This window comes from Leuciscus leuciscus (genome assembly GCF_965113295.1).
Source record: "Leuciscus leuciscus genome assembly, chromosome: 2".
In the NCBI taxonomy this organism is placed as follows: domain Eukaryota; kingdom Metazoa; phylum Chordata; class Actinopteri; order Cypriniformes; family Leuciscidae; genus Leuciscus; species Leuciscus leuciscus.
In genome coordinates, this window is record NC_138726.1 from 60,470,153 (window position 1) to 60,493,901 (window position 23,749).

Consider the following 23,749-nt stretch of genomic DNA (forward strand, 5'->3'; position numbering starts at 1 on the left):
CAGAATTATAGCCACTACAAGCCAGTCCCAGAATGAACTTCCTTCAGAGGGGCCGTTTCGGTGTCTGTAGCTTTAAATAATAAGGAGGAGGAGAAAGGCAGCGCATGGTGGAGGGTGGGTGTGGCCTTGACCATCTTGGTACCATGCATGTTTACATTGGATATATTGCAATGGCACGAAGACACGGAGTCGTTTAAGCATTTCAGTTTGACCCAGAATCTGATCCAGATGGAGAAGCAACGGATGAAGAAGTTGCAACTCAGCAGCTCCAGCAGGACGTTTCCGAGTGGTTAGTTTAAAATATTATGTCTGGATACGGTACTTTATTCGGATGGTTTAAGCTGGAGATAGCATGCGGGAAAAACTGTTTTTTTGTTTTGTTTTTGTGCCTAACGTTAGATGTTCTAGTACACAGAGGTCTGTAACGTCTGTAATTTATCTTATTACAATTACATCAAGCTCTGCGATCTTGAAATGCGGATATCGCGCGCGCCCAGGGTTGGGGAGTAACGGAATACATGTAACGGCGTTATGTTATAAGGATACAAAAATCCAGTAACTGTAATCCGTTACAGTTACGTCAAAAAACGTAGTAATCAGATTATAGTTACATTTTGAAAAAAGGGGGAATACTTTCAGGATTACAATGGTTTCATTTAAAACTAAATAAATAAGTATTTTGGCATAATAACACTATATTAAGCACTGCTTGATTATACAGTAGTTCCTGGTTCTGTTGCCAGTAATGACTCACGTGTGCCACGCGCTGGTGCATGTGCAAATAACAGCTTTCTACAATCTCCTCAGACGCAGATTGAATCCATAGACAGTATATAAACGATTGAATCACTGCTGCTAGTAGAAACGATGCTGCCTGCGGGTAAACTCCCTTTTAATTCATGGAAATTCCGCTGCTATTTTGTAGAAATTAGGAGAGTAGCTTTTTTAGTACCCAAAATGTCCTTTCTTAATCTTTTCTCACATAACTGGATGTTCGCTGTCTAACGTAGGGGAACTCCCACTGCCAACGCCCCAAGTTCAGTCAGGCAAATTAAGAAAGATCACAGCTTTAGTCAACATGTAGGCCTATTTTAAAATAAACTAATATGTAGATTGTGCAAAAATTTTAAGTGTTACGTTTTTATTTTTTAGTTAAAAATTAGTTAAAAATAAAACAAAATAATCTGTAATACCATACATTAGCCACTAGATGTCTGTATAGCCCTTTACATAAATATATATTCAGGCCTGTGTGTATATATGCAAATATTGTACACTGGACCAAATTCTTAATAAATATATATAGATTTTTTTTTTTATATATAATGTTTCTTCTTGCTTGACTTTATTTATATACGTGACCATGAAGTAATCCAAAAGTAATCAGTTACATTACTTTCATATTATAGTACTTGGATTACGTTACTGAATACTTTTTTTATGAAGTAATTTGTAACTGTAACGCAACACATTTTTAAAGTAACCCTCCCAAGCCTGCGCGCGCCATATAACCAACAGGAGAACGGTTATCCACATAACAAAGAAGTGTACAGCACTCGCGTTACAGTGTGTGTATTCACACACATACTTGATGCTGTCTACCTTTACATTCGCGCAAGTAACAGCATAGCTGCATAGCTAATGTTACAGCCACATTCTACGTGTAACAAGCTAGGTAACCATAAACAGTAAAGCAACACACTTATATATCATTAGTTGACTTACTTGTCCGAGGTGTGTAACGTTAGCTGAGCCAAAGAGAGTTGGTACTGATCCAGACTTTAGTTTCAGACGTTCAGCAAGCCCAGCTCTGTATTGACCCTTCGGTGTTCATTTGTACATCCAATTATTGATTAATTATTATGCTTCGCTCGCTCAAAAGCCATGATATCTCTTGTGCCGTGAACAAACTAAAATCGCGTGCACGCGCTCCTACTTCCTAGCGCATTTTCTCATGGGCGGAAAATATTCTCTGGGCGGGCAAAGCAGAGAAAGGGGAGGTAACATTTCTCCTTATAACGTAAGGAGGAGATTCAAGATCAGCCCGGTTGAGCTTCCATTTTCTCAAAGGCAGAGAAAGATAGCAAAAGCTCGATTTACACCGATTAAAATTTCTAGAAACTTGGGGACCATATACAGGCTAGGGGAACTCATATTAATGTTAAAAAAACTCTGAAAGTGAAAATTTCATGTCATGGGACCTTTCAGATAAAACAATAGTTATAACAAATAATTAGTGTATTATTTGTATATAACATAGTTTTTTAGATGAGATATAACTTATATGTGATTATGATTTTACTTGCATTTATACACACTGTTCAGGTAGAGCAGGATAGATCATCAACAAAAATGGGACAAAATATTTTCTGCAGTAAAAAAAACACACAATGTAGCTGGTTTGTTACAGGCTCAAGGTGGTCTTCCAGCTTTAAACAGTCCGATTAAAATCAACCAAATGTTTAAAACGTTGCTTGAAAATGCATTGACCGAGCACAGGCACAGAAACTTACAGTAGAACAAGCTCAGGGCCAGTGAACTGAAGTGTAGTGTAGACTATTTGGGCACAGAAACCACATTAGTTGCTTGTTATGAACTGCAAGATATGCAAATGAAATGAGTGTTGCATACATACCTGTCAAGTTTTGGATTTGAAAATAAGGGAAATTTATTTTTACGCGAGCAAACCCCCCCCCCCCCCCCCCTTATTTTCATTCCACACGTTCTTTTCACCTTTTCTTTTACAGTTTTTCTTTTCATTTCACATAACTTTTCTTTACTCTTTTAGTGAGTTATTGTACAAATTGGTTGCAGACTTTGCATTCGCGGTATATACATGAGGGTTTTAGTTTTTTGGCAGGAGTGCCCAATTCCGTTTTTTTTTTTTTCGTTTTTTTTTTTTACGAACTTAATTATGAACAATGCACAGGACAATAGGTACAGAGAACATTACAAATACTGTGCGTGCCTTCCGTCTCTGTAGTAGCGTCCATCATCCGTCTCTGTTTTTTTTTTTTCTTTTTCTGCGTTGTCACCATCTGTAAGGGTTGTCACTCATCATTTGACCTCACACACTAACCTCGCGACAACTGCCACCTACAGTACCTGTAGTAGGCTACTGCAGGTGGCAGTTATCGCGAGGCTACTGACAGACTCAGATTAGGAATGTTTTTTTTTTTTACTCTGCCCGGGCCCGGGGTAGCCTATTTTTAATTTTTAATAACGCAGGTTAAAAACCGGGAGATTTACGGGAAAATACTAATACGGGAGGACGGCGGGAAAGAAGGGTAAAATACGGGACTTTCCCGGCCAAAACGGGATACTTGACAGGTATGGTTGCATAACCTAAATAATTCTTTGTCACTTGTAACCGCACATCAGGTGCCGCCCGTCCCCTTTGGAGCTCTATTTAAGCAGCAGCCCAATCAAACACATCTCAGTCAAACACAACTCATCTTCCTGACTTGTACCAGACGAGCTATTCTTGAGTTCTTCAGGCTAAAGTCATTCATGTGAGTATATTTCAGTGAGCATTTAAGATGAAATTCATGTAGCCAATGGCTTGAAACTTTGTCGGAGGTTAATACAGGACTAGTAACAAATTGTGAAACATATGTGTGAAAATGAAAAAAAAAAAGCTAATTAAAATTTATGTTAATCATGGAATAAGAATAAAAAAGTATTTGAGTAGAATTCATGCACAAGAGACTTTAACATACCTGATTTAGATATCTGGTGTTAATTCTGATATTAATCTGATATTTACTCTTCAGATCTAATTTCTTCAAAGATGGCATTGATTCTGTCTACAATTGGTGGTGGAGGAGGTAGTCCGTTTTCATTTACTGGTCAACTCAATGGTGCCAGATTGGAGAAGATTGGTGTGTGGCAGGGAGATTTTAAGGTGAAGGCTGTCAAGGTCTGGCTTACAGATGGAAGAAATGAAACCTTTGGACAGCCAGCTGGACCATATCAAGAGTATACGTTCAAGCCTGATGAGCATTTCACCAGGCTTACTCTGTGGGGGAACGGAGAAGGAACACGTCTTGGAGCCATCAAATTCAAGACCAATAAGAATGGAGAGTTTTTTGCAAAGATGACAAGCAGAAGTTTAACAGATGAATATCCCATGGATATCTGCTCTGGATCTTGTTTGGGAGTTGTAGGAAGATCTGGTTCCGACATCGACTGCATGGGATTCATGTTTCTCAAATAATACCAGATGATGATAATTCAAGATCTGTTCAATCATTTCTAAACAGATTTTAAACTGATTTGTTAATATGTTCAATGGCACTTTTAACCTCATCCAAAGTGTTCTGAAATGTAACAGCTGTTTCTCTCATCTGATTAATAAATTTAAAAAATGATTCTGCCTTTGTCTCGTTTGCTGATGATTCTATAATGATCAAGATAAACTAATGTAGTTGAGATTCTTCTAGTTAGTTCCCCAACCAGTTTGAGAGTTTTGGCAGTTTTCCCAATTTTAGCAGTTTAAAGTACAATTCAATGTTTTGTAGGTTTTGCATTATTGTGAACAGAATACATCTCCATCTCTTCAATGGTGTTATCAATTGTGTGATGTTGAATCATTGGTTTGATTCTATTATGGAAATGTGTGATGATCTTCTCAATAGTCTTGATCATGTTAGATGTTTCACTTGTTCCTCCTGTCATTCCCAATGTGAAAACTGATAAAGTCAGACGCTCTAGCCGTACAAAAAATGCCCTCTGTAGTTTTCTTCTTTTATTATTATTTTCTTTAACAAATATAACAGCAAATACATAGTTACATCTCAAAACAGAATTAAACAACAATAATGTAATTATAAAGAGTAGACAAAAAAGACAGTAAAAGCATGTAAAGTAAAAAGCAAATAAAATAAACAGAAAAAAATAAAATAAAATAAAAATAATAAATTGAGCCAGGGGTAACATATAATTTAAAATAAATTCATGACCAATTTTATATGGTTTAACAGCCAAATGGCACATATTATATTAACCATTATGCACATTGTTGTCATGCTGTGCTTTTGCACAATAGCAAACTAACAACACTATAAAACTCCACAATAAAGGCTCCTTTGTTAACATTAGTTAATTCATTGGCTAATAGAGGCTGTGTTCTAGTTTTTATGTCCTTCTCTTGATAACTTCTCTCCGTCTCAGATGTACATCATTGCTAACGTTACACCAGTGTCCTTTACTGGCAGAACCTGCGCTAGTTCAACTCACTGAACTAGAATCATGTGTTTTATGCATCGTTCATGCTTGGGGTGTTGAATAAAATATTTTTAAAAATGCACAATGATAATAATAGAATGTTCTATGTAAAAATATTTGGCTTAAAGTATCTACAAGTATTATATTATCAATGTTAACTAATTTAGTTAATTAATGTTAACAAATTAAACCTTGTAAATGATGTTCTCATATGGATAATGATCAGTTGATTATAATTTAATAAAGATAAAGTCAAAACTTTGAACAAGAAACACTTACTGAGACATCTCGTCTGCTCGATTCACTTCACCTGTATCAGACATTAAGCATTTTCAAAGATTACACGCTTTACACATTCGTCAAACACTGTGATCAGAGACACTGCTTGATAAGGTCACCAGTCTGTGTGTGTGTGTGTGTGTGTGTGTGTGTGTGTTCAGGTCTGTCAAACACACTGAGAAAAATCACCATGAGAAAGAGATCAAAATCGTGAATCAGTTTTCTTTCCAACTCATTTGTTGTTTTTGAAAATATCCTATTCGTTTATAGCCTGGTTAAAACCAGACCATTCTCAGTAGTAACTGAGATAGGGTCTGGCAAAGCTCCATAGACAAATCATTTCCAAAGGGGCGTCACCAACGTCAAATGGCGTCAAATGCCTCAGACCTAAAACCAATCAGAGCGATCGTCATCGTGTAAAGCTAATAAGCTATGCTGCGTCCCAATAGGCTTTATGCCCAGCTGCATTACTTCCTGAACTTCAGCCAGCTCCTTTGTTTCCTGTCTGCCATTATTGGACAAACTGATTAATCCAGGTGTGTCTGATTATTGTTGCTGTGACTACTGAGGTCAGGCACACCTGGATTAATCAGTTTGTCCAATAATGGCAGACAGGAAACAAAGGAGCTGGCTGAAGTTCAGGAAGTAGTGCAGCTGGGCCTAAGGTACACTACGCCATAAAAGTATACACTCTTTTTGTGAAGAAAATGTATTTACTTTCGAATGTGCAGCAAAAAAGTAGGCAAGCTTTGGGACATACAACTTCGTCATCTTTATCAGACAGATCTGTCGCATGCATCCTGTCACGTAAACTGCCCTGTCAATCATCTTGTCACAGTTAAAATCCTCTATTAAATCTAATTTAATTTCCTACCGTTTCGTAGAGAAATGAAGTAACGTTAGCACGTTAATCTGCCAGTGGGTCTTTCATGTCCTCATGTCCACTGTCCTCATGTGTTTCCAACTTGAATATAATAATGCATTTAAAAGTTGCGCTTCACCAACGGACCGCTCAAATGACTCTGGGCGCGATTGGATAGACCTAAAACCAATCAGAGCGATCGTCATTGTGTAAAGCCCGCCTTAACGTTTCAGATTGGTGCCGCGATTTCGACGGCATTAGAAATGGGCTTGAATGGGCTCTTTGCCAGACTATAACTTCCAGAGCAAATCTAAATTTGCCGGAAAATGTCTGGGTTTTCCCAGGCTAATTCGTTTATCTTTGTGAATTAAAATGTTTATTTTGAACTAATCAATTATCTAAACGAATTCATGCACAAATTTTAGTCAGATTTAGTCAGTTTTAATGAAGTCGCATCATTTCTAAAAACTACACAGAAATAAATAAACAACTAAAATATATAATCATGAAATATTCTTCATTCATGTAATCCAACACAAACGGATTAATATTTTAGATATTCTTCCAGAGAATGCACCCAAGTGTCATGCAGATTACATCAAGGACAAGGGTGTCAGTTTCAGATTACGATGGTGGCGGGGGAATGCAGTTCTGCCTTCCTGTAAAACAAGTAAAATTTGATACAGCAGCCATCTCCACAGATTTGTGACTTCATAACTGAAAATATGCAACCATTCTCATGTTTCCTTCTGCAAGTTTATACAGGGAATTAGTGAAGGTAAAAACCCCTATGTGCAGAAAAACTTGATAAATCACCGTAAAGCATGAAAGAATCACTGCTTCAAACCTCAGGGCATCGAAACTGTGTCCTACAGCAGATCGATGCACTTCTCATCATAGATGTTATCTGACCTGTCATTGGACAGAACAGGAAACACTGAAGAGGAAATCAGCCTTAGAGTCAGATGATGTCACGCCTGTGATTTAAAGGTCTGCATCAAGTTGTATGTGAAGGAAAAACTTTGTATATTCGCTTGATGTATTTTTAACCGCTGTTGTTTGATATGTTCAAATGATCAGGCTTAAAAAGTTTTAGAACCGGACTTTACCCTTTTTTTCTGATATCTTTAAAATAACTAAGTAAAATACATTCTCTAAGTTGGTTTAAGAACACTGACTTTTTTTGTTGTTGTTGCTTTTAACGTTTTTAAATAATGTATGTAAAGGGAATACATTAAAACTCTGTATGTAAAAACTCTTTTACTTGTTTTTACATTTCTTCTGTTAATGACCTAAAATGCATGAATAGTACTAAAACTTTGTATTTTAACGGTCGGCAAAATTTTAAGTTGTATGTGAAAGTGTTACATGCCTGTGAAAAACTGTTTACCACGTACATTTCAAGTTTTTAAAGTTTAAAACACATAGTTTCAATATTTTTTTAGTCCAAAAAAAAAACAAAACACATTCTGAAACAATGGTTCATATTCCTTCATTGGTAGAGCTGAATTATGCTATCGAAGAGTGAATAAATCAGTAATTCAGTGAATATTTGTTAACTTAACTAACATTTCAAAATTAACTAATGACATGTGTTAATGCACACGGGTGTTTGAAATTTTACCCATTTTTCTGATGTTTTTACAAATTGTACATGAAAGACATAGCTACTCTAACTTGTTTTACACTTCTTCTGATAACGTTTTAAATACTTGCCTATACATTTTGTATTTTAACTGTAGGCCTATACATCATTTTAAAAAGTTTTAAATGTGATTTTGAACTCTTCAAATGAATGTGAAAAACAAAACTTTCTTTAATAAAAAACAACAGCCTGATCTTACTGCTGTTTAAAGCACATTGTTGTGTGTGTGTGTGTGTTGGGAACTAGCTGTGGTAGAGGAGATATGCTTAAAAGTCTTTGGTCTAAAAACAATTAAATATAACTTTGTCTGTGACATATAGGCAAAGCAAAGCATAACAAGTTCATTTATATGTTACATTTCATAAGGGTATTCAAAGTGCTTCACATAGAATGGTATACAAATAATCACAAAATAAAACCCAGGAGAATTAAAACATTTATAAAAGGAAATAAAAAGAGATAAATGATACAGTTATAAATTGCATAGAGTAAAATTAATTAAAGTAGTAAAAAAGCTGATACATAGAATCAACTTTCTCATTTGACAAAAACACAGGGTGTATCTCATCTTATTTTGCATATAGTTTCACTCCATGGGGTCATAGCTATCTACCTTACATTTAAATCAGCCTATCAGCTTTTAGGGGTGTGTTTGGTGGGTGTGGCCTGCGCACAGCATGGGACAGCTATTGTATATGTCATTTAAGACTGGATTTTGAAGTGAACAGACGCTTTTTCTCGAAGCTGCAGCGTGGGAATGTGTTCACCTAAAATCCTCTTACCTGGTGTGGAAGGGTAGGGGTGGAGCCAGTGCCCTGTGCAGACCTTACAGCTGTCATTCCTGACACACATCTGGAGTGTGTGGACGCTCTTCACTCTGCTCCAGGAACTCTTTTACACACTTCTTTAAACTTTGAGCCGGATAGTAATAATAAGAGTTTTTGTTCTCCTTTAACAATGGATATGTAAAAACGTAACAATGTTTTTAAACTAGTTTATGTTTTATGTAAAATGTAACAGTTTCACAAATACTGTGTGAATGACTGCATTTACTTTTCTGTAAATTATTGATTTTTTAACATCTTAATGTTAGAAAACAGGACTGCACTTGTCTGATGTCATTTTAACACTTAACACATTTTTGATAACTTTTAGAAAATGCAATTTAAACTTTTCATTGTTGATTTAGCGTTCTTAAATTTTATACATTGTTTTAAAAAGTAATTTTGAATACATCAAATGTGTAAAAGTACGACTCTCTTCTTTAATAAAAAACACTGATCTTACCTGGGGGAGGTAGTGTCTTGTGTAATATTTAACTGGCGATCTCGTGAATCTATAATTTGTTCCCTGGTAAATCATTTTGGCTGAGGGCAAAGTGAAGTTTCATAACTTTATATTATATTATAAGTTTCATAACTTTATATTATATTACTATATATTTAGGCTACTTAACTTTAACGTTGCGTTGTTTGTTATTATGTTGCTTTTTATACTGTAAAGATCACCCATTGGCCCATGAAGGAATTCAACGGTGTGGGCGAAGGTATAATGCGTGTGTGTCTTTTCAGCGCTCCAGTGAAGTTCACTTTATTTATTAGGATTTAATTTTCAATATTACTTTATCTCTACGCTTAATCTGACTCCAATTTCAAATGATAATCAAATTTAGATTGTGTTTCTTATTAGAAAATAATCATAAATATTGATTTTGAATTAATTTAGATCTTTGATTATTCTGAGTATCCATACTTTCAATTAATCATTCACTAAGGGACCCGATGCCGCACAGAGTCACACGCCCCGGGTTTACGTGGATCTCACGGACACAGCCTCGCCAGTCTGATCTTGATCAGAGGGTGCAGGGTTTGCTAATACCTCTTAAGTCGGTTGCCTACTGCTCACTCATACAAAAGAGTGTAGTTTATTTTAGCCACTTCCGTACAACTTGCCAAGTCTATGATAGACAGAAATCTAAAGGTCTTCAGATGACGTGCTACTGCTCCGTTCATATGCCTTTAGTTTGACCTATCCTAGACACGGAGCTGCGGTAGCGCCAGCCTCCTCATAGTCTACTAAAATAATGATTTCAGAAATCTTCAGAATAAATCAAGATGTAACATTTATTTATCAGGTAAAAATGTATCATGCCAATTACACAAGGAAATGATTAAAAGTCAATTCAGAAATAATAAATACATGACATCACTTGCTCAAATATTACTCCAAGAGTAAGAAATGCATTCCTGACAGAGACACACAGCACTGTATGGGGGTTTTCCTGGTTACAGGTTCCCAAAGACTGCTCTGCCACTTGCCCTTAAATACCCAGACCAGAACAGAGTTGTTTTGGGTCAATCCATGTACCCCAGGGGGTAACACCTGGTTTCGGGGGAGAGGGGAGATATCTTGAAGAGACATCACCCAAAGAGGAGAACAAGATTCTCCTAAGTTCTCAATCTTTCTCATAATACCAATGACTGCAATGAAATTAAGACCATTTTACAAATCGCACTGAGACATTTAAAATGATACCAAACATGAAAAGGAAAAAAACAATAGATTCACAAGATACACCATATGTGATATATAGACAATCTAGTGAACTTTTGGTGACTTGACTCAGGGAGAGAGGAAGGAGGAGGGAGAGGGGGATGCAGAGATAAGGAAGGAGAAAAGTTTGGACAAGACAATGTCCTGTGCTCTTTCTTTGCGATCTTCTGTCAGGGTGTGTTTTATTGCTTTATTGCAGGGTGAGTTTTATCTCAGCTTAGATAAAAGGCAAGGCAAGGCAAGGCAAGTTTATTTATATAGCACATTTCGTACACAATGGCAATTCAAAGTGCTTTACATAGAAGAAATTAAAATAATAAAAAGAAATAAGAATAATTAAAAACGGTTTAGAAAAATAGAAATAAAATACAGTACAGTACAAACAGTCGGACGAAACAGTGGCACAGTGCTTATTCAGTAAATGCACAGCTAAACAGATGTGTTTTGAGTCTGGATTTGAATGTGACTATTGTAGGAGCACATCTGATCTCCTCTGGAAGCTGGTTCCAGCTGCGGCTGGCATAATAGCTAAAAGCAGATTCGCCATGCTTAGAGTAAACCCTTGGTATTTCTAGCTGATATGATCCTAATGATCTGAGTGATCTGTTGGGTTTATATTCAGTGAGCATATCTGCAATGTATTGAGGTCCAAGGCCATTGAATGATTTGTATACCAGTAATACCAGTTGTATACCAGATACTTTAAAATCAATCCTAAATTTAACTGGGAGCCAGTGTAAAGACCTGAGGACTGGTGTGATATGTTCATATTTTCTGGCTCTGCTCAGAATCCTGGCGGCAGCGTTCTGTATGAGCTGCAACTGTCTTATGGTCTTTTTGGGAAGGCCAGTGAGGAGTCCATTACAATAATCCACCCTGCTGGTGATGAAAGCATGAACAAGTTTCTCTAAGTCTTGTCTGGAAACAAAGCATCTTATTCTTGCAATATTTTTTAGATGATAGTATGCTGATTTAGTTATTGCTTTGACATGACTACTGAAACTAAGGTCTGACTCTAGTGTCACACCAAGATTCCTGACTTGATGTTTAGTTGTTTGACCCCTAGAGTGAAGGTATGCGTTCACCTTGAGAACTTCATCTTTGTTTCCAAACGCAATAACTTCAGTTTTGTCTTTGTTTAACTGAAGAAAGTTTTGACACATCCAACTGTTGACTTCATCAATGCATTGGCACAGGGAGTCAATGGGGCTGTAATCGTTAGGCGATAGGGCTAAGTAGAGCTGTGTGTCGTCTGCATAGCTGTGGTAAGCAATTTGGTTCTTTCTCATTATTTGGCTCATTGGGAGCATATACAGGTTGAACAGGAGTGGCGCAAGAATTGAGCCTTGAGGGACTCCGCATGTCATGGATGTCCACTCAGACTTATGGTCTCCTATACTCACATAATAACCTCTCCCATCTAAGTATGACCTGAACCATTTTAGGACTATCCCAGAAAGCCCCACCCAGTTTTCCAGCCTGTCAAGAAGTATGTTATGATCGACAGTGTCAAATGCAGCACTGAGGTCGAGTAGTACCAGCACTGATAATTTGCCTGAATCAGTATTTAAGCGAATATCGTTTATTATCTTTATGAGCGCTGTCTCTGTGCTGTGGTGCGGTCGGAAACCAGATTGAAAAATGATCTTGCCTATGAAAGGAAGATTTGAGATCGGCCTATAGTTGCTTAATATGGTCTTATCCAGATTGTTCTTTTTCAGGAGGGGCTTGACAACTGCAGTTTTAAGGGAGTTTGGAAAACTCCCAGAGAGAAGTGAGGCATTTACCACTTCTAGAAGATCTGCTTCTAAACTGTTTAACACACTTTTGAAAAAAGATGTGGGAAGTGTGTCAAGAGCACAGGTTGATGTTTTAAGGTGCTGTACGGTTTCTTCCAAAATTTTGCCATCAATTTCTTTGAAATCAGACATAGTAACTACTTTCTCAGGTGGTTTGATCTGTCTGACCCCAGGGCAACTCAAGGATGTGCTGATCACCTTTCTGATATTATTGATTTTCTCAGAGAAGAAAGAAGCAAACTCACTACACTTGTTGTCTGAGAGCATTTCACTGGGAATCTGGCTTGGGGGGTTTGTCAGTCTCTCTACAGTAGCACAAAGAGTGCGTGTGTTGTTTAAATTGCTGTTTATAATATTTGAGAAGAAAGTCTGTCTAGCTTTGCCTAGTTCCATACTGAAAGCATGAAGGCTGTCTTTGTAGATGTTATAATGGACTACAAGTTTTGTCTTCCGCCACATGCGCTCTGCTTTTCTGCATTGTCTTTTCATATTTTGCACTGCTGTTGAGTTTCTCCAAGGTACTTTTTGTCTGCCACTCTTCTTCCTGACTTTCACAGGAGCAATATCATCAATCACACTTTTAACTTTTGAGTTAAAAGAATCAAGGAGAAAATCAACAGAGTCTGCAGATATGCTTGGTGTTAAGGATATAGCCTTCATAAATAGTACACTAGTGTTCTCATTTAAGCATCTCTTCTTAACAGACACAGATCTAGCTTCAGTGGCAGGAGAGATCAATATATCAAAGAAAATACAGAAATGATCAGACAGTGCTACATCCTTAATAACAATCGATGAAATGTTTAGACCCTTACTGATAAGTAAATCTAGAGTGTGTCCACGATTGTGTGTGGGTCCATGTATATGCTGAGTCAGATCAAAAGTTTTTAAAACAGTATTGATTTCTTTTGCCATATTATTTTCTGCACTATCTATGTGGATGTTAAAATCTCCAGCAATGGCAAAACAGTCAAACTCTGAGGTAATTGTTGATAACAGTTCTGTAAAGTCCTCAGCAAAGGCTGGAGAGTATTTTGGAGGCCTGTAAATAATGATAAGTAAAATGCGTGGAGCACCTTTTAACACAGTATCCAGATATTCGAAAGACAAGTAATTCCCAAATGATATTTGCTTACATTGATAGATATCTCTAAAAAGAGCAGCTAGACCCCCACCTCTCTTACCAGCTCTGCAGACACTCATAAAAGTAAAGTTCGGGGGGGCTGCTTCATTGAGGATTGTTGCTCTGCAGCTTTCTTCTAGCCAGGTTTCATTTAGAAGCATAAAATCCAGGTTGTTTGTGGTTATTAAGTCGTTGACTAGAAGTGATTTATTTTTAAGTGAGCGAATGTTTAAAAGTGCTAACTTAACAGTCTTACTTTTTGTCCCCACAGCAATATTAGTTTGACGTGTAATAGGCACCAGATTAGTTGGGTTTGCTGTGCGGCTATTGAAGGCCTTAGACTTTCTATCTTGTAATAGAACAGCAATAGAGAAAGATACAGGCACACTGGGTTCTGTAAACATTTGAGAAAGTTACTGTTATCAGAGCGGGGACCCGACACATATCACTGAGAGGTGGTATCAGTTGTTTTTGGTTCACCTCGAGCAGATGGAGGAGGGTGTGGGCCCTGGCGTTGTGGCAGAGGCCGAAGAGCTCTCACAGGAGGGGGAGGGCGAGCTGGGCCCGCAGGCTTTGGTGCAGGCTTTGGTACCTTGGTTGTGGTGCCTGTCGTTTTTTGGTTGGTATCTGGGGGCTTGCAGCAAAAGAGTGGGATAGTCTGGTTCCAGCATACACCAGTTCTTCCATTTTCTGTGAGAAGCACAGAAGTGGCGATGGAAAAGCTGCACAAAAGCAGGAAAAGCTGCACAAAAGCAGCTGCACAAAAGCAGGAAAATCAGTTCTTACAATACCTTTTAGGCTACTTATACTATAATAATGTATTTATTATTACATTTATATTATACATCTATTATAATATGTAGTTCAAAATGGATTACATTAATCATAAAGAGTAAGTAAAAGAGAGAAGCAGGAGCTCTAGAATCACAGTAGTGCTGGTCACTGTCCACCAGGTGACGCTCAAGAGCAGGAGACATCTGAGCTTTCTGATAACAGTCAATTCAGCTTTATATCTCTACTGGACTCTCCTGATTTCTGGAACAGATTTATTATATGTCCATTAGCACATTTCTAATCTGTTTCCTTTATTTAGTTGATATCATTCAGTAATCAGGAAAGATGAATATCTGAGAGTTTATGTGACGATAACTCAGAAGTGTCAGTGAAGGAAGAGAAGCAGAGATTAAGAGGCAGTGATATAGTGTATTAGGAGATCTGGTTTGATTTGATTATATTACCCTCAAAACACATCTAAAACACACCAATATATGCTGAGATTAATAATCCATGAACAATCCTGCACCTCTGTATGTTTCATGTTAAGATATACTGTAAATATCAGATACTGTATAAAATGGCCAAAACCAAACCTCATTACATTTGACTTCTGTTGTTTGTCTTAAATACTTTTATGCACAACTCTTTTTCTTCTTCACTTCAAATCACAGACATATAAGTAGTATTTAAAGTGTTTCTGTGTGAGTTTTGTGTGTCAGCACTGAAGAGCCTGTGCTTCAGTCAAGCAGAAGAACAAGAAACACTGATCATATTCTGCATGTTGCTTAATTGAACAGCCAGTAACTGTACTGTCCTGCACTGCAGTGATGTCTGTTAGCTGCTTTGTTAAAAATATGTTTCAAGTTATTTAATAAATTCAGTTAAATTTCAGACACACAAAGTAGGCTATTTGAACAGCGTTTGCATCCATTGTTCTGATGACACTCTTTTGTATATTTTTTGTATTTACAACTTTGAGTAAAACACCAATTTCCACATATTTCTCTATTAATTAGAACAAGCTTGTTAAGAAAATGTTTTGTGTTGAGTTCAGTTTTGAAGAGAGAAACAAAGTTTTTGAGGAGAGTTTTTGAACTTCAAAAACGTTTTTTTCTCTCTCTCTTCAAACTCTCTTTAGAAATGTTTTTTCTCTTTTCTAAACCTTTTTTTTTTTGGAAATGGGCCTCAGGTTAGTGTGCGGTGGACAGCCTGATATACAGGGGGTTTTAGTGTTATTTTATGTAGTTTTCAGTAAAGGGAAAGATTTTGGTAGTTTATGTTTAATGTTCAGTTATAGGGTTCAGAGAATTATTTTTTTCCCACAGTAATTTCACACATATCTAGTACAATTATGTGATTTTATTTTATTAATACAGTGTGTACGTTTTTCTTGATATACCCCGATAGAATGGAAGTGAAATGTGACAACATGCCCCATAGGTGGAGTTCATTGTAACATTAAGTAGGGGAGAGCGGGGTATGTTGTCACACTTTTCACACTGTCTAACATTTACTGAGCACCATACATCAAAATGGTATAAATCTCATACCAAATGAAAGAAGGAAGTCTTGGGCACATATGTTGTATTCATAACATCTTCATATCTTATCTCATTACGGAGTTGTAGACTGTTGAATAGCGAGTGTGCACTTGTGACAATTTGCCCCATCGGCGGGTAAGTTGTCACACTAGGGCGGGTAAGTTGTCACACTAGATTATCTAAAAAATAAGAACACAACTACTTAATTGTGAATATTGATTTTAACTTTTAAACTCAAAACAGAACTGGAAATATAAACATCGGTGCCTGGAGAACCTGGAAAAACAATTATTTCAATCCAAATAATGCACATTTCAATTAAGTGGCAAAACCACTTTACTTTGAACTTTAAACTCAAACGTTCTATGGCTTGCACATAGATCCTGATAACTGAATGGAATGCTGCAGATAACCTGCTTAACTTAACCTCTGAACAAAACAGATGCCCTGTATCTGACTAATCGGACTCATCTCCAGAGTCACAATTCTGACACACATAAATTGCCTGGCCTGAGGTGCAAGCATCATGGGCCCAATGGTTGCATTTTACACATTTTACGCATATGCTACTCTGAACAATGCCTATTAGTCCTAATTTGTAAGTCGCTTTGGACAAAAGCATCTGCTAAATGACTAAATGTAAATGTAGCTGCCTTGTTTTTCATAGGTCCAGATTTCTGCTTCCCTTTCTTTTGAAACAGCTTTTTGCTAGATTGAGACTTATTCTTTTCTGTTTCTAGTTGCTGCTTCACTGGCGTGTCAGTAAGTATTGCTGATTTGCGTCGTTTTCTTCCTTTGCTGGCTGGTTTTCGGGGGCCATCTTTTGGATATGGCCGGATGTCCACTGGAGTTGGTAGCCCACTGTCAGCAATAGCATTGCTGGGTAAGGGTGAGCTGGTGATAGCAGAAGCAACTGGGCGTGCTAGGCAGGACAGGGTTGGTGCTGGGGCTGTGTTTATTTGTACAGGGGCAAGTTATCACATGTGACGACTTGCCCCAAAGTCATTGAGACAACTTGCCCCATATTGACATGTGAGCTAATGTTGGCTAAATCTCAAGTTTAGCTCAACATATCACTTTAGCTAAAGTACCAAAAGACACGTTACTGTCTCCTCTATTTTGTGCAAAATAATAATTTTAAACATTCATACCTAACAAAGTTGCATTGCATAAAGTGTAAAGTGATTTTTTTTTACTTTTTAAGCAGAAAAATAAGAAAATTGTGCTAACCTCAGATTACAGTGATCTTGACCACATGTGAACAGGAAGTTGACTATAGAAGAAGAAGTCACATAAAGTGGCTATTTGATTTTTGAGATAGAGCCTCTAGTGTTGGAGTTATGGACAGTGTGACAACTTACCCGTGTGACAACTTACCCCGCTCTCCCCTATGTTATGTAACATAACCATTTGACAGCTTAAAATGGTATCTGATCTAATCAAAAAAATATACAAGACAAACTATAATATTTTCTGTATATTATGAGAAAGATGCATGTAAACCTGTTGTAGGAGACTCCAAAACAACATTAGGAAACTTTAAAATAGCAGAATAGGGTCACTTTAAAGAACCATATCAACTGTTAAATAACATATTGTAGATTAAAATATTATCAGATTTGTCTAATTTAAAATAAATACCAAAAATAGAGATGAAAAATTAACATAAGAAAGAAATTTACTTTTGCTATGATTAAATGCATGTTCTTTGATATCTCCCAAAGATTTCTGAATTTTGGCGCAATTTCAGTATACATAAAAACATGTATGCAATATATGTAAAGGATGAAACCTTTTGTTAATATTACATGTAATGTTATTTTTGTCTTAATTTATAAATATGTTATTAATATATAGCCAGCATGGTCAATACATATATTCCATTATATTGAAAAATATAAGCATTAGTTTCCCATATATGGAAATGTATTATGTAATATATTGCATTATATTTTGCAGTATAATTCCATAGAGTTTTGTTCCGTAAGGGAAGACACAGCCGACAAGAGGCAACAACAGCTTTTGTCTTGGTGTGTCTCGGGCTTTAGAGAAAACATGTTAATATCTTCCACCAGAGGAGAATAAATTAACAAAGCTTTGGAGACACAAGGTTGGGAGTGTAACATTATTAAATTAAATTTACTTTCATAATATGCTATTTCTTTCTTAAACCAAAGTTTAAAAGCAGAGAAATAAGAATACTAATAGCCTAATAATTCCACTTACTATTGAAAAAAAAATAAAAATTAAACTGACCTGGATATTGTGTATCAGATGCATGTAAAAGTTGATTTCTGCCTGAAGAGTACGCCAAATGAAAGCATGAACTCGTGTTATAGATACGCTGTACCACAGGACTACACAACAATAGCCGCTTTTCCACCATCAGCCAAACTGTTCTCAGTGCTTAATTGCTCCATTCCGTGCCAATCTGGCCCAGCCGGTATGGATATGGTTTCATTTTCCATGTGGGATTGATACCAGCACTCTTTGCAATGTGTTCAAATGTGTCAGTCATTGCCTTTATAACACATGAGTTTTACAGACGTATAATATGCAAATATAGTCACTGCGTTACGGAGGATGATTGGATATTTCTGTTAGTAACTTGTTTACTATGCTCAAATAGGGCACTTGGCCAGCTACAGAGAGCCAGACAACAGACAAGTGACCAATCCTGAGTGGCGATGTCACAACATGACAGATCCATTTGGCCTGACAGTGGAAAAGTGGCTAATGTTTCCCAACCCTGTTCCCAGAGGAATGCCAGAACTGCACATTTAGCATGCTTGCCTATTCAGACACACCTGATTCAAGTCAGCTTATTAGTAGATACTCCAAGACCCGAAATGGATGGGTCAATTAAGAAAGAAGTCCAGCGTGTACTGTTGCTGTGTCTACAGAAACTGGGTTGGGAAACACTGCATTAAAGTTTAAAGCTGATGTTAATTCTTATCTGATATTGCTTTCAGATCTATTTAATTCCAAGATGTCCGACACAATGAATCTACAGCTAATTGGTGGAAACGGAGGTGGTGCATTCTCATTTACTGGGGTGGACAACGGTGCCAGTTTAGAGAAGATCGGAGTCTGGGTGGGAGGATGGCAGGTGAAGGCTGTCAGGGTCTGGCTTTCAGATGGGAGAGTTGAAACTTTTGGAGAAGGTTCTGGACCGTATCAAGAGTTCAAGTTCACACCTGGTGAGTGTTTCACCTCACTGTCCCTGTGGGGGAACGGAGCAGGAACACGTCTTGGAGCCATCAAATTCAAGACCAGTTTGGGGGGAGAGTTTTTTGCAAAGATGACAAGCTGGGGTTTAAAAACAGAATATCCCATGGATGTCGGCTCTGGATATTGTTTGGGAATTGTAGGAAGAGGTGGTTCTGACATTGACTGTATGGGATTCATGTTTCTCAATGCAATTGAATCAACAGTTCTCACCGATGTCCACTATCCCACTCTCCACCAACTGATACCAAAGGTGACAGTAGAAGAAATCAAATCCCTCACTTTCAGGAACAACTCCTCTGCCACACAACATCAAAAACTTGAAAGCTCAAAGAAAATAAATAACAAATCTTCATGGTCTGTGAGTGCAAGTTTATCTGCAACATTTAAAATGGAAGTAAAGGCTGGGGTTCCAGGGGTTTCTGAAGTTACTACAGGATACAGTGTCACCATTGGAATTCAAAGCACTTATGGTCGTGAGAACACAGATGAGAGAACCGAAAATCTGACTACAAATGTAGATGTGCAACCAGGGAAGAAGCTGCATGTTTCCATCACTATTGGCAGAGCGTCTTTTGACCTGCCTTACACTGGCACAGTGAAGATGACCTGCAAGAACGGCAGTGTGTTTGCATATAGAACCAAGGGCACATACAAAGGCGTCACTTACACTGATATCAAAGTGGATACCAAGGACTCTTATCTGTAATGTCAAGACAGATTGCACATGTAATGCACAAGTTATTTGATTACTTCTAATTTTGTCAATCATGTATCAGTTGCTTTACATTCAGGCCTCATTGTATTTTTGGGCCGGTGTTTGGGTGTTCAAGGGAAATATATATATATTCAATATTTGTTGTTTTCAAATAACCTTATATAATATCAATACAAAAATATTCATATAGCTTCGTACTTTGTGTAATCAATTTAAAATAATCTCCAGATACTGATTCTGTTATAATCAGAGGCGGACAGAGTACACAGCTTCATTACTTGAGTAAAAGTACAGATACCCCTTGCTAAATTTTACTCAAGTACAAGTAAAAGTACTACAGTCAGATGTCTACTTAAGTAAAAGTACTGAAGTACTTGTTTTTAAAAGTACTTGAGTATCAAGAGTACAAGAGTACATTTTCTAAATATTGCATTACTACTGCCACAGTGCTTACATTGGTAAACACAGCAAACACTTGAAGCGAAAACTATCATTAAATTGTTCCGAAAATTGAAATAGTCTGGCGAGGTGGGGCCACGGGTTGGCACATTCCCGGGATGGACCTGTCGCGTCATCGCGTCGGCCTTCATCCATTGTTTCGTCCATGGTTTCGTCTCTTATCTAAATCTGACCATGGAGTTGACTTTGGCGGAAAGCTGAAGGTGATTGCTGATAGGCTGTCCCAATCAGTGGCGCCTGCACAATCCAATCACGTTTGAGAGGGAAACAACAAATTGAGGGTTTCCGAGATGTTTCTTTTTTCCTTTTTTTTATTATTTTTAATTATTTTTTTTAAAGAAGTAACGGGTACTCACGGTTATGGATAGAAATGTAGTGGAGTAAAGAGTACAATATTTGCCTTTCAAATGTAAAGTCATGAGTACTCCCCAAAAATGATACTCGAGTAAAGTACAGATCCCTCAAAATTGTACTTAAGTACTGTACTCAAGTAAATGTACTCCGTTACTGTCCGGCTCTGGTTATAATGGCCCTCATTTATCAAAAGTGCGTACACCAAATTTCCAGCGTACACCTGGCGTACACCCAAAACCGCGGTGACTTTGAGATTTATCAATATGGATGTTGGCGTACGGCACGCTCAAATCCTACGCCAGCTCAGGAGGTGGTGTACGCACGTTTTGAGTGCGGGAATGCGCAGAAAAACAATTCCTAACACCACAAAACGCACTGACAAACTAAAAGATATGATATATTATGACCCACTGTTAAAAAAACAACAACATAGTAATTATAAACTTCAGTGTTTATTTTTGTGCAACATGGACTTCAATGTTTAAATTGTGTGACTTTACCAAAGCATTTGAATTGTAGGCATATGTATTCCTTAAGTTGCGATCCTGTGCGCTTTACCTGACGTTTCAAGCCTTGTTTATACTTTCGCCTGGCTCCGCAGCTCGAGTCTCCGCAGACTGCGCGCGCACCTCCCCAAACGGACGAGGCGTTTATACTCGACGCGCTCACCGTTGTATATTCTTTGAAACGATGGTTAGGCCAGGGTTAGGCCTGGCAGGTGTGCACGGACTGGGTTTAGTAATGAAAGGCTTTCAATGACCAAAAAAATAATTCAGACTGACAAAATAATAAAAATGACATTCTTCTTCTTTTAAATAATAATAATAATAATAATAATAATAATACAAATAATAATAATAATAACGACATTCTTCTTCTAAATAACAATAAGCGTCATTAATAATAAATCAATTTTGTTTCTTTCCACTTCCCTGGTTTCGCTTTCTCTTTCTCAAAGAAGTTTCTCTTCTTTGCCGTCTTCCGTGTGTCCATGGCGTAAAATGAGGGCGTGGGGGGAGCGGAGACTTGAATATATAGGGGCGTGTTATTCTAATTGTAACGAGATAAATGTTATAGGTTGTGGGTTCTTTAAGTAAATCCTGCAATAATGGGATTGTGCTTCCTATTGGCTGCGCTGGTGGCGCTGTAGCCCACTGTGTTTGAACAATCAGCAGCAGAGCTAAAGAGAACTGCTGTGGGTGAGTCGTCTCTATGGTAGCTCCACACTAAAAGTTAAAAATATATAATTTTATCTCAAATGTTTGACACTTTATAAAAGGATTGCTCACAATAGAGCTCGGGCGTAGATGTTATGGAATGGTGCATTGTGGGTAACGACGGCCATTTTAGAGGCAACGCAAAAGCCGGTTTGTAAAAGATAATAGCGTAGCCGGCCGGTCTCCAGAAAGAGTTATGGACCGTGACAAAAAAAAAGTTGTCTATACCATATATGGACAAACTTCATAATGAAGCCAAACAACGGTACTTAAAAAAAATTTAGATTATAGGCGGAATCGATCCCTATGAACACAATGTTTGGTGTAATAATTATGAAAATTTACCAAGCCTCAGTTTCCCTGATATTTTCTCTTACCTGGTCTGTGGAGTGAGCGCTTACACCTCCGATCAATTTAAACATTTTAAGTCACTGGAGGCTCACCTGCAATTCACTAATGGATGGGTGCAAGATCTGCAGATCTGCAAAGTAAACGCGGAGAAAACAATTGTTCGCACTAAGGTAACGTTAAAGTTAACCAAGCATCAGTGGTGACACACACACACACACTTGTCAGATTCTGTGAGCTATGAAGCTTGTCTATGTGGGTTTGTTACACTTCAGGAGTAATTACTCACCTATCATACGTGCAATAATCCACTGTTTTCGTCCGGTAGTTCTGTAATCCGGTATAATATTGACGAACATTCACCTCAGACACAACCCACCGTTCACCAAAACTAGACGCCTCACTTCCTAATTTGAAGTTCGTTCCGGTTGTGACGTCGACCTCGTCTGATTGGTGGGCCTGATTTAAAGGGATATTTTAATAACTAACCTAGTAGAATATCAACGTAGTAAAATATTTTTTTAGAAAAAAAAATTTTTCGTAGAAAAAAACTTTTGTCAAACACAATAGTGCTCAAATATTTCAGTCTGATCTGTGTGCAAGACAGCCATGGCTCACTGAGGTCTCTGCATTGTAGCTTGAATGTTATTCCTGATTTTGTAAATGGCTTTGGTTAAAAGCACCTGCTAAATGAATGAATTTAAAGGAGGGAGTGGCAGCAGTTGTGTCATCATCCCATCCCTCCTTGCTGCCACACTTGTGTGCTGTAATTGTGCAACATCTGGAGGAGACATTCCCTCTCACTCTTATTGAATGCTTAAACTTGAACTCTTAGGTCACTTCTTTTTTAGGTTATGCACTCCCAGCGGCTGAATGAACCTCCACTTCAGCCATGGGTTATCCTCAGCGCTTGCGAGGATAGTCTTGCACCCATGTTGGGGCTTTGCTGTTCAAAATCGAGGCAGCAGTGAGGATACAGGGGACCAAGACGGTTACAGATGTTTCAGCGTACTGGATGATGCCCTCTTATGTGGACAAGGTTCGAGCGGAGGTGGCCCACAAAATTGATTTCACCTCTGGTGCTGCTCAACGGAAAGAACTGGACCGGCGCATCAGTGGAGAAAAAGGCAGGCCGGGTATTCGTACCCGTGCTGGTAACTTGAGTTCATGTGAACACAACCCCACACTTTCTGACCTGTCTCCTCTTTTATGCGTTTTGCACACACACAGCAAGGCTGTTTGTCTGACGGGGATGGAGGACTATTATCAACATTATACAGACCCTGTCCCCCCTCGCATACTGCCAAAGTCCTTGCTGCAGCTTCATGATACAGGCAAGTATGGGTGTGAGTTTTCTCTCCTCCAACAGCACTGTGAGGGCCTCGCAGACATGACTGCGGTAAATGAGGCACAGGCAGCTCTGGTGGAAGCCGAAACAAAACGGCAATACCTATCGCCGGCCTGGTACGCCCTGAGAGCAGGTAGGATAACCGCATCCAACATTCATCCCAGCTAGAAATTTTTTGTTCTAAAAATGTTCTAAGAACATTAGCATGTATTGTTCTATAAATGTTTTCAGCGGCTAGTTTTATTTTTGTTCCCAGAATGTTGTTTTAAAAG

The 23,749-nt window shown here is 37.9% G+C and overlaps 1 protein-coding gene across 1 annotated transcript; it reads left to right on the forward strand.

Moving 5' to 3' along the window:
- The first annotated feature begins 3,356 nt into the window (after positions 1–3,356).
- Positions 3,357–19,992, forward strand: LOC309483518 (aerolysin-like protein). Its single transcript, XM_082149404.1, has 4 exons — positions 3,357–3,512; positions 3,774–4,203; positions 16,546–16,694; positions 18,778–19,992. The coding sequence occupies exons 2-4, from the start codon at positions 3,791–3,793 to the stop codon at positions 19,740–19,742; spliced, it is 1,527 nt and encodes a 508-aa protein (XP_082005530.1). The 5' UTR covers positions 3,357–3,512; positions 3,774–3,790; the 3' UTR covers positions 19,743–19,992.
- Positions 19,993–23,749: the final 3,757 nt, after the last annotated feature.

Coding starts and splice junctions, on each gene's coding strand:
- LOC309483518 (XM_082149404.1), top strand. CDS start 3,791: ATGGCATTGATTCTGTCTACAATTGGTGGTGGAGGAGGTAGTCCGTTT. Junction 4,204..16,545: donor ATCGACTGCATGGGATTCAT/GTTTCTCAAATA, acceptor TTCTGTTTCTAG/TTGCTGCTTCACTGGCGTGT. Junction 16,695..18,777: donor AATAGCATTGCTGGGTAAGG/GTGAGCTGGTGA, acceptor TATTGCTTTCAG/ATCTATTTAATTCCAAGATG.